Here is a 12,469-nt window from a genome sequence, read left to right as displayed (position 1 = left end):
AAAAATTTCTCATGCTAATATTGATTTAGTATACGTCTATAATATGTATAGTTAAGGGTGTTTATTCCCCAAAATTCAAATTTATGTTCTATTTATAGTTTTATGTCAAGAAAATTTTATTCAAAATTGTCGTATAATTAGCATTTTTATTTTGGCCTTGACCATGTAGAATAATAAAATTCCTGGTTAATGAGGTATCTGGTTAATTTTGTGATATCACGTTATTCTTTAGTCGTAAATACAAGTAAGCTTATTATATGATGAATAGCTTGTATGTAAATATATGTAGGTATAAAATTATTCTAGATATTTATTATGTATATTTTTACCACGTTAAGTTTGTCATTATGTAAGGTACATTATGCAAATTAATAGATAAAATAGGCATGTAGAATAATTAAAGCATAAAAAGTGTTTGGTTTCAGAACGTTATTTAATCCTTGAATAAATTTTCAATTAGAAATATGATGTGACTAATTAAATTTTTATAATGTTAAAGGAATTGTTCTTTTAAATGTAGAGTTGTGGTTAATTTTAACAAAAAAGAAAAATAGATTTAAAATTTTTTTTGGAAAAAAGATTGTTAATTTAAATGGGTAAACGTTCATTAGAAAAATGGGAACATGAAAATTTATATATTTATAAATGAGAAATTCGCATATTATTGCCGTGGATATTGTTTTGCAATTTTAACTATGAATAGTCAAAATTTCAACTAGTATTAAAGATCTTATATTAGAATTGTTTAAATTCCAGCTCTTTTTGTCTGTGGTTCATTCATAATAAATATGTGTGCCATCATTACATAATTCGTATAAGTTTTGAGATTGTTATATATACCCTCGTTATTAAAGATTATTTTTTGCCATTTTTATATACTGTAGAATAATTGTATATGTATTTTAATTTATGAATCCAATATTTAAATAAAACCATCATTATTTTAGAGAATTAACACTCTTATAAAAACTCCAGGGCAGTTTTAGAACACATACTCAAAAATTGTCATAATCTATTTTAAATTTATTTTAAAGCATATATGGAATTGAAGAGTAGGTGTCTACTTTAATGCAATCAGAAATATTTTGAATTCAACGCGAATATTTTAGGATCAATAATATATTATTTTAATGTGGTTCCAATAATTGGAATCTTTGATTCTGTTTTGAAACAGTCTGACTTCTGTCTCCATCCCATTACCTATGATAATTAAACTTTATAATTACTATAATTACTCTTCTTAAATTTACATTAAACATAAAATGAACCCAATAAAATCAACTTATTCTATCTTCAGTTTCTTGATATTTTTCAATTCTTCTGTTAATGGTAAAACAAAAAATACCATAAATTCTCTTCCATATTCTTTTTTCTCTTTAATTACTTAAGCATTAAATAGTTATAAAATATAAAGTTAAAATATTATAATATAAATGTAACATTGGAGCAAAATACAATCACTAAAGTTTTTCTTTCTAATTCCCATTAGGGTAATTCACCTAAAAAAAAAATAAAAAATAACACAAGAAATAGAAACAACAAGAGAATATTAAACAAAAACAAAACTTTGTTTTTTTTTTTATTCTAATAAAAACTTTTTTACCATAACAATAATAATAACAATAGATAGAGAAGAGAAATAGGACAAAAGGATTTGCCTATGTTGTGAAAAAGACCAGAAACCTATGTATATAAATGAAAAACCCCAACATGGAAAAACTCATAGATAATAAATTTTATATAAAAAAGAAAAGCAATGGTTACATTTATTCCAAGTAATATAAGATGAACAGATTTGTTGTTATCGCAGGACTTTGATTGTTATACTATAAAAACTAGGATAATGTGAAAATTTACGCTACAATGACTGTGTATACATTATTATTTTATGTATTAAATGAGAGTTGCTATACACAAGTTTTGCCATATAATATTAAGAGTGAAAAATACTGGTTGGTATATTACCGCATTCAATAATCCTTAATACCTTAACCTGTAACATTTCTTTTCCTAGCATTTTTGTTATGTAAACACACATAAAATTAATTCCATATTATAGTAATCTAACCTTAACCTTTATTTTTCGATTATTTACACTACATAATAATCTGTAAATTATTCATGTTCTCATTTTCTCTTTCTTACTTGTATCTGCAAAATTTTTAAAATCTCTGCAGATATTTTTCTCTATTTTAAAATTCATAAGAATTCTTCAAAAATTCTGTAAACAGAATTCTGTTTATATAGATAATAAAAGCTTTTTACAGTATCTAACTGTATTTTGGAATAATTATAATGAGAGCAGAATAATAATGAGAATCTGTAAATTTGTATTATAAGCTTTTGCAGAAAAATTTTGGTGCTTCTGTAATATAGAGAAAAAAAGCTTAGGCAAGAATTTTTTTTTTATTATTTATGTTAATATAATTTATTATATTTGAAATTAGATGGAGCAATTATAAGGGAATTATACAAGGGAATTTTTCATAAGGAAATTGTTTTAAAAATTTCTCTGAATACATAAATTTAAATTTATTTTGGGTTTTTTTTCGAAAATTCGAAATGAAAAATCAATTGGAAAATTTTTCATGACCTGTGTGTAATTTAGTATTATATTTTGTAAATATGTCAATATGACGTATTTAAGCGTTAACTTTAAAAATGAAAGTGTCCGAGTGCATTAAACAAAAAAATATAAACAGTTTAAAGTTTTGAAAATCTACGTTCTTGTAATTGCTATTTTTTTTATTATAAAATTTTTTTCTTTAGGCAATATTAAATAATTGAAGATTTTTCAAATAGCAAAATATTAACTAATTCTTATTTATATGTTTAGACTAATTCCTATTTCATATTATGTAAATTAAATAGTGCACTCTATAAAAATTATTATTGGTTTAATATTGTGCTTACATTTTACGTTTTGTCCTCTTATCAACTGGTAACTATTATTCATAGCATGTGTATAGTATGTAAATACATACATAGGTATATGTACAAATATGATCTTTATAATGTACTGTCACTCGCATATTTTGCACATAACAATATACGTTACCTTAAACAAGTGTGAACTCGATGTTTACACTTATTGAAAAATTTTAAACGGGTAGATACACAATATAAATTTATTTAATAACTAAATGTTAAAAAATATTTGAATATAATGTATGCCTAATATAATATATATTATATATTATATATACATACAAATATGATATATATTTGTATATGAAATCTCTTCGATTAAAAAGTTTTCAAAGATCAAATTTCAATACATTTTACTGTTACTTTTATTATGCTTATGTAATTCTAAAATTATAACTAAAGCAAAATTAACTACAGTAGAAATCTGCTCGAGTGAACATAATAAAAACACAGGCTGTTCGTTCTATTGAACCTGTTCACTGTATTAAATGTCAAATAAATTAAACTAAAAAGTAGTTTTTAAAGCTTTATTATTTCGAAAAGTATTCAGTTACTTTTTTTTGAATTTTTTTTTTATTTGAAATTTTTAAAACAATATTTTCTCTTATATTTCTAAGTGTGACTTGGTCGGTTAACAAGATATCGTTGCCTGCAGCCCATTGTATAGTCTTATTTAGCGCTTCAAGGGCTTCATAATCAGAAATTTTTGCTTCAACTGTTTCTATCACATTTTCAGTTAAATTAGTAACCGAATTTGGCTCTTTAACTTCAGTTTTCTGCTATTAATCGCGCACACGGTTGATTTAGCTATACCAAATTTCTTAGATAATGTTGTAACACTTACTCCTGACTCTAAAGATTTTATAATTTTAATTTTTTCATTTAAATTCAAATGTTTTCTTTTAATATTTTGTTTTCGGCATTTTAGAAAAAACTTGAACACTTTTATTTTATCGAAATTACACTTTAATTGAATGCCATTACCTAACACAATGTATGACTTATATGTTAAATAAACAAAATAATGCTCTCTTTTGTAATTCAACTTGAAAAATCCCGTTACAATGAGAAAAATAAAAAAAATAATATAAAAAAAAAACCGTTTTGTAAAATTTGTTCACTATACTGGGCACTTATAAAAATTTTTGTTCACAGTGTAAGGCAGTCAATGCTAAAATTTTTGTGTTCACTCGACTGGGAAGTTCATAAAGTCGGGCGTTCACTAGAGCAGATTTCTACTGTATTTAGTATTTGGCATATAATGTCACAAATGCATGGAAATAATATCGAAAGAAACTGAAACGGTCAAACAGGAACTTAAGCTACGTCACCGCTGATGCTGAAATTCGCAGCGGTAATTTTTTTTCAGTCCTATTTAAAAGTGTATATTCTATATGAATTCTGACGTTTTGCCACGAAAATCGTTCTTGTTTTCAACTTAAAATCCCGTTAAATGAAATAGCATAAAGAAAAAATATCCACATACAGATAAGTTAGAAGACCTAAAATGGGTGACCTAAATTATAAATATAAAATTTTATACAAGGTTTAAGTACAATTTCTGATGTAATTTCTTTTCAATTCTGCTTGACAATGTTCCGCAATTCCTTATTGTTTGTTGATTTTGCTTGAGAGGTATAGGTTTGTAGCATTCAATTAATAAAAAGCTCAAATTAAAGAAAAGTTTTTTAATTTCAAAATTTTCAAAATCAATGGTTAAATCAAACACATTATTTGTATTCTATAAGCTTTATTAGAGAGTAAATTTATCACTCTCTAAAAATATTTGTATTAAAATTATCATTATTAAAATTGAAATATATATTGACAAAATAATTGTGCCCATGATGGTATATACATACTTATTATAATAATATTTAATATAAACGTTTGTACCTAAACATAATGTATTTATGTTCACATTCTATTAGAGCGTAAACCAAGAGGTACATCCAATTTAAATTCGTAAGCTCACCCATGTACTAAAGTTTATATTTTAAAATTAACTTACAGTGTGTCGTTTAAGATTCTATAATCTTTTATAAAAGCTGTATTTCATTATTAAAACTATTTAAAAAAAATATTTATTATAATTATTATGGAAAATCTAATGTAAACTTCATACATAATTATATATTTATGATTTTGGGGCTTCAATTATTTTACATTATTAGGTCACTTACATTCACAATCAAATTTTTTTTGTACTATAGTAACAAAATCATTATACGATATGGGAAATTAATCAAAACTATTCAAAAGATTAATATTATATACGTTCATGCTTAGCAAAGTCATAAATTAATAAATATTTAAATACGGTACTAAAAGCTCCTATGCGTTAATAATAAAAATAAGAACTAAAAACCAAACTAGAGAGGAATTAATAACGATAAACGTAATTTATTTGTGGGATTTTTCATCACTATATACAAGAGTACAAATCAATTAATCGAGAAAATGTGCAAAGTTGCACCTAGAGTCAATATATTAATGAATTTATCTAATGAAGAAACCACGCTTTTAAAAATTAAAAGTGAAAGTAATAGTGGCTGGTGAAATCAATGGGGTTAAGCCCAATAGAACCAGCAAATCATATAGATTTCGAAACAAGTTACTTGAACTTAATATCGTTCCATATCCCTTACTTAGCTATTTAATTAGAAACAAATCAAAGCATTCCAACATTTAAAATTACACCACTTTTGTAAAAAATAAATCTGAAAACAAAAAATATATTATAATTCTAAAAAAAAATTTTAACTAAAAAAAGCCTTGAAATGCCAGAATTGACAAAAATACTTCCTTAAATTTTTAATTTGAAAAAAAAAAGTTAATACGTGTTGATCCAAATTTTTTCCCCCAAATAATATAATTAGCAATTACAATATTTTTTTTTGTTGTAATAACAAGTTTACAGCGTAATTATGCTCTACATAACCATATATAATTAAATGAAGCACTCTGTTGTACACATATTATGATGTTGTGTGTGATCTTTAATATCTTAATTACGAGTATAATGATTATTATGTGATAATTTTTACAGCAATCTCAATGTGATCTACATGCATATACATTATGTATATAGTCTTATCGTTTTATTATATACACAGTAGACATACATACATACCTATAAAAGAGATGTAAGCAAAAGAGATGTAAGTTATGATCAATATGAATGATTTTTAATTAAGTACATTTTGTTTTTTACTACTCTTATGTTATTTGAAATTTTGTTAGAATATTCTTGTCTAATATTCAATTTCAAAAATTTATTTGTAAATCTTGATTATGTCTACAGAGTAGGTTATAAATAATATTCAATAAATAATAGCTATACAAGCATTATGTGACTCTTTCATTAAAAATTCAAGAGTAGCTAATTTAATTTAATATTAGGCTTTCAGCTTTTTAAATAATAAATTTTATTTGAAACTATTTAAAATAGATTAGATTAGATATGGTTATAGAAGATTGAATAAAAGATAATTCTTCTATATAAAATTAATAATTTACTTAAGTAAGTTTCCAAATATGTGTCAAAAATATATTAGATTTTTATCGTAATCACGCGACGAGTCTTTTTTTTCTTCTTATTTCATTTTTAACGAAAAGACAGTAAACCTTAAATTAGTACATTTTTTTTGTAGATATTTATTTTGCTAGAAATTCTCTAAGCTATGTACGTCAATTTTTAATTCTCGTATTTTATAAAATTTCCATGAATGAAAAATTGCTTTCTGATTTCTATTACAATTAAATTTACTTTTAGTTTATTTTCGATCGAAATCGCGAATAGAAGAAAGTAACTATAAATAATAATATAAAAGAGTCGATTAAATAAAAATTTTTGATATTCGCGTTTTTACAATTAATAACTATAAAAAATAGAGAAGAGATTTTTTAAAGAGTAAAAAGATTATCTAAAGAGCCGGGAGTGTGGCATTAAAAAAATTTAACTAAACTATGTTTCGTACAAGAGTATATGGAAAAAGAGTCATTAGAACTCAAAATGTTCTTGATGCTAGGAGATTTTCATTACCAGTGTAAGTGATAAAAAACATTATTGTTTTAAAATAAAGTTTCTAATTCAGATTATGTTCAAAAAATATTAATTGAATCAATATTAATATTTTTGTAAAAAAGTTAATAATTAAGCGTTATGAACTTCTTATCTTTAAGTTAATTTATTCAGTAAAGAAAAAACAATTATTGCTCATAGAGCACATGTGAATTAAGGCCTCCTGTTTAGAGGGCGCCCAAGCTAAGTTTTAATTTATTTATAAAAAAATTTTAAAAAAATTATCGTTTTCTCAATTTTCATGTGAAAATAATTCTTATAAACGTGATTTTAAAGGTATAGTTTATAAATTTGAATTGATTATCAAAAATTGCATTAAACTGCTTTATGGAGGCAGTTGGAATAATATTAAAATTTGAGGCATAATGTACGAATTACCAAATTCGAGAAACTATCGAAGTTTTGTTGTGGAAAATTTTAAGAAAAAATTTAAAGTTTTTTTTTTTTTTTAAACTTGCAATAGCTTAACAAAATACACTTTGATAAGCTATTAGTCACCAGATTTATGTAAATACAAGGATATTTTTCAATGTTCACATTACGCGATTCTTTTGACAAATAAAAAATTTTATTTATAGTAACAAAGAATTTTTTATTTGTTCTAGGTATAATAAAAAGTTTATTTTAGGTTTCTACATGTGGATGGGAGCATTTTCTTCTTGCAAAGAATTAAATAATAATAAAAAACAAAACAAAACACAAAAATAATAAACCTTACAAATATTTTTTTAAATTGAAGATCACGTTTTAAATGTAACGCGCGACAAATTAAATGAATGTCAATCAAAAAATTAATTGTGCTATCAAAAGATATTTATCACACTTTGCATAATAATCTCATATATACAATAAATTTATTAAATAAACAATATAAATGTGTTTTTGTGTGTATATCAGAAGTCAATATAATATTCCAGTGCTTATAAATTATTTGCATAGCGTCGAATTTTTCAATTTTCTTTCATAATAACATCGTGCTCTTTTCGAATTGCGAATTGATTATTGTTTCTTTAATTTGTAAAATGATTGCTATGTGTTAGAAGAAATTTTATAAATGTCCGAAGAAGGTTATCATATCCAAATATTCACGTTATTTTTATTTAACAGAAAACAAGGAATATATAAGAGAAACAATAAGGAGAACGAAAAGTTTTAGGCAACCTACAAACGACTCATATTAAGTTGACCATTACTAATTCAGTAAATTTGAACTAAAATTTATTGTTGATAGCTTTAAGAGGTTTTCAATTATTACAGTTTTGTTTCAATAAGATATTTTTCAAGAAATAATGGTTTAATAAAAATTAAAGCGGAATATACAAATAAAAAATTAAATAATTTTGAATTATTGTTAATTTTGAAATTTGACTAAATTTTAATGAAAGGCCATATATTTTCTTTCTTCGTAAAACAAAAGTTTATCTACCGGAATTCATGAAAAGCATTTTATACAAATTATATCCTATAGTAAGCAGAAAAAAACCCAGTATGCAGTTAATAAATTTCATGATGTATTAAGTCATTTGTTGTAAAAATATTTAATTGATAGTGTCATAAAAATTATTATTATTGCTCCTTCTCAATTTTATACTACAGAATCAATTAAATATTTTATGTGTACATATGATTGCAGATTCTTTAACAATGATAGCGTGTAATTTCAATCAATATATTTTTTGTTTTTTGTTTTTTAAATCATTACAAGTCTAATTGAAGATCAAAAGTTCTTGTAAAACTTATATAAACCTGTCATTTTTAATTATTAGCAGCAAAAAACAACTAGCTATCACCTTTTACAGCTCCATAAATTGAAATATAATAGGAAAGAAACAAGAAAACAACAAATACATCAAAACATGGTAGCATCATTAATTAGTTTTTATATATTATATGTTGCATCTATTTTATGAACAGGATGTGTTCATTAATGGTGAAGGAGAAATCAATTCAAGAGCATTCAAAATTACTCAATTTATTTTCTGCTTGCTCATACCTATAAGTAAGAAGAGAGGCTAGTAGAAAAATCTATTAGAGCAGTTTAGCTTTAAGCAATTCATGGTATGGCTCCATATTAATGAAGAGATTCCAATTGGCAAACTATTGCGGTTTTAAGTTAGTTTATGGATTGAAATTTTGAAAGAAAAATTTCCGAGCTATAGATTGTGGGCTTAATTTGAAACTCTAAAGATGAAATTTAGTACAGCTTTCTTTCAAAACAGAAAAATTAAAGTTTTTTCAACTTTAAAGCAATGAGCAGAAAACCGACAAATAGTTTATATACACCTCTTTACCAGAAGAATGTTTCCACCGAAAACTCGATTTGCAATTTGGTCGGTAATAATCGGAAGTGAGTTAAGCACCAGGATCTCGGAATCAATATGAAAGATTTACCGGTGCACTAAATTCTTGAAATAATAACTAATATAGTAGTATATTTAAACCGGAACCACACTGTAAAAGGTAACCATGAATGTAATATGTAGGCACATATTACATCTAAGCTATTACACCTAAGAAATAACTGGAGTTTAATAATAAACTAATACAATACTATAATTAATTACTTATTGTTGCTTAATAAATGTCTTGCTAATAATCTTGTATAATATAAGTCAAAAACTATAAGTGATTGTTATGTATTTTATGTATAATATTTTAAAGTGCGAGAATTTGACAAAGTAAAGAAAAACATTGTGTATGTTAACAATATTTTGAAGTGTTAATGTGCAAGGATGTTGAACATTGGAATCATAACGTTGAAAGTCTTTTCAGATTAATTATGCGTAAATTGTTGAATTATTCTCCTAAATGTATGCAATTATAAACAATATTATAACAATTGTTAATTAGAAATCCTAACCGAAATAGATACTGTTATAGAAGACATTTTATCTAAGTGTCCTTACAACTACTTGCAGAATGAGAGGCAAAATATGTGCAAGGGTAACGTGATACATTCCATTTTGACTTTAATACTTTGACTTTATAAAGAATAAGTAATATTGAAATTCTTTTTGTAACGGAAATTTATTAAGAATTTTGAGATCGTCGTATGCAACTTTAAATTTAATGTTCGCATATAGGCTCGGAAAATTAATTTTGAATACCACATTTTACATAAGAAAAATTTTTTTGAAATTACGTAAAATATTTTTATTAAAAATTATTTTGAATTATGACCTTTTTTAACAAATTCTTAATAATTTATTTTTTCTCATTTTAGGTAAGTAACAAATGACAAAATGTGAAATTTTACAAATAAACTGGTCAACATAGGAACAGGTAATTTATTAAAAATTTTTAAATAAAATAAATGCTAGGGTTTTGAATTTTTTTACCCGTCTGTATGGGGTAGATTCAATTTTTTACGACTTATGTATTATTTGCATAAAGCATTTAAGTTTATTCTTGCTCAGACTCAAATTCTAAGTTAATCTAGCAGTATACGTCCGTCCTTCTATTTTTTTCACGTTCATTTGAGAACGCAAGGAGCTAAAGGCCTGAAATTACAATTGTATAATTTTATTGAACACAGGTTGATACTGAAAAAGATTTTCACCTACTGGATCCCAGAAGAGATTAAAAATATTAACTGAATATGGCCATGCGGTGTATCGTTGAAATTAACATCGAAATTTCTATAACATTTACTCGAGAATTTTTTTTAAGATCGGTCCTCCTGGATCACAGGCCCGGAAATTGATTTTTAGAAAAATTAAATAATAATTTCAAATCTGTTTTTTCATAATAGGCCAATACGTCTACCGAAAGTAAAACTTTGTAAACCGAATATAACTTTGAAAGCTTTGAATTACGATTAACTTAACTTGAAATATTAAAATTCGAATTAAATCTTTTAACCCGCGATATAATCATATACTTTTGCGTTAATTTCAATATTGATGAAATTAACGCAAACCAAATGGTTTCATTCTTAAAAGGTTTTCAATATTGTATTGCTCTTTTAATTTCCGAAAATCTCTTCTCTGGGTTCCTAGAAAAAAAATGAAAAACTGTATATGTGATTTCTACTTATAGATTTTGAAAGTGACTTTTAATTTCATTTTGTATTTTTTAAAGTACTTTGAGTAAAAATTTGTTGTATAGATTTTATAAAAAAATTGCTGAGAATTCATCACAGAATATTCTTCATTCAGTGAACTCAATTCAGTAAAGGGTTTAGATCATTAGTTCCTTAAAATTTGCACATCGAATAGATCGTCTATTGCGCGTAACATTTTAAACGATTTCATTTGTGTAAAGAAATTTTGTGTAACTTTTCGCAGTAGCTTAGAATATGAATATATAACCATATTATTTCCAAGTAAATTTAGTTATTTTTAGTGACTATACCTAATTTGTTAAGATCTCATCCTTTTGCAAATAAACTAAAATACAAATTCTGTATAAGTAAATATTAAAATATTTATTGAACAAATTTTCAAATAACAATAAGGTATTTATTTTTTACGTATAAATTTATTCATTCTTCAATTGAATTGGCTTATGTGTACAATATATATACATGTATCGTACACATTATATATTATTATAAAATACAATTCAATTTCGAATACTGTACAAACATTGACTATACCTTCGTCGAATCGCCTTCATCATTATAATATACCTAAGATTAAATGGCACTTTTGAATAATTCACAAAATAATATACAAACATCAGGATTTCTTTTCTATTAAATTTCAAAGTTCAAGGAATTTGGAAGACAAATTATTTACTATTCTATATACGTGTATACAAAAAATTATGTTTACATATTCAATTTATACACAAATATATAAGGCTTTGTTAGGATTACACATACATGCACATTGGTACATTTTTATTTATCTAAAAACTCTCATATCCTTTCAAATATATCCTTTAATAACTTAAAACTACCGTCAGTGTTTATAAAATTATTTTTAAATAAACTTGTCAATTTATCTCTTATGTTATTACGGTTCAATTTAGGTATAAAGTAAATTTATAGGAAATCTTTTAAGAAAAAAAAAATCACTCTGTGTATAATTTAATTTCCTTGTATAAGACAATTGGGGTACAAAAACAAAGAATAAAAAAAATAAAAAAAAATATCTTTTAAAAATTTTATAAAATCAAAATTTTTTCTTTTTTTTTATTTATAAAATTAACAATGACGTAAAATAAATAAAAAATTTCCTGTTCATAATGCATGAGAAAAATTCAAAGAAAATTAAAATTTTATATGATTTTGTGTCTGTATTTTATATGATAAGTTTGGGTAAAAATTAAATTTGAAAATTGCTTTTGGGAAATTTACAAATTTTTATGTAATGGAGCTTTTATTATATTGAAAGCTTTCTCTCTAACATAAAATAGTGAAATAACATAAAGAGTAATACATAAGTACTTTTTTGTTAAATTCCAATTTCAAATTATGTAACAATTCTACGAAGCTTTTCATTAAGAGTTGAG

At 24.3% G+C, this 12,469-nt stretch overlaps 1 protein-coding gene across 4 annotated transcripts in view; it reads left to right on the top strand.

Moving 5' to 3' along the window:
• LOC129611027 (uncharacterized) overlaps window positions 1-11,376 on the top strand; it is a 122,509-nt gene extending 111,133 nt beyond the window's left edge. For all 4 annotated transcript variants that reach the window (XM_055523936.1, XM_055523933.1, XM_055523935.1 and 1 more), the window contains exon 3: window positions 10,236-11,376. In XM_055523936.1, the coding sequence (XP_055379911.1) occupies window positions 10,236-10,239 (4 nt within the window). In that variant the 3' untranslated portion in view covers window positions 10,240-11,376. The remainder of the gene's footprint in view (window positions 1-10,235) is intronic.
• Window positions 11,377-12,469: the final 1,093 nt, after the last annotated feature.

Source organism: Condylostylus longicornis, unplaced genomic scaffold, assembly GCF_029603195.1.
Source record: "Condylostylus longicornis isolate FDR11 unplaced genomic scaffold, ASM2960319v2 ptg000048l, whole genome shotgun sequence".
Taxonomy (NCBI): domain Eukaryota; kingdom Metazoa; phylum Arthropoda; class Insecta; order Diptera; family Dolichopodidae; genus Condylostylus; species Condylostylus longicornis.
This window is presented reverse-complemented; position numbering and strand designations above follow the sequence as displayed.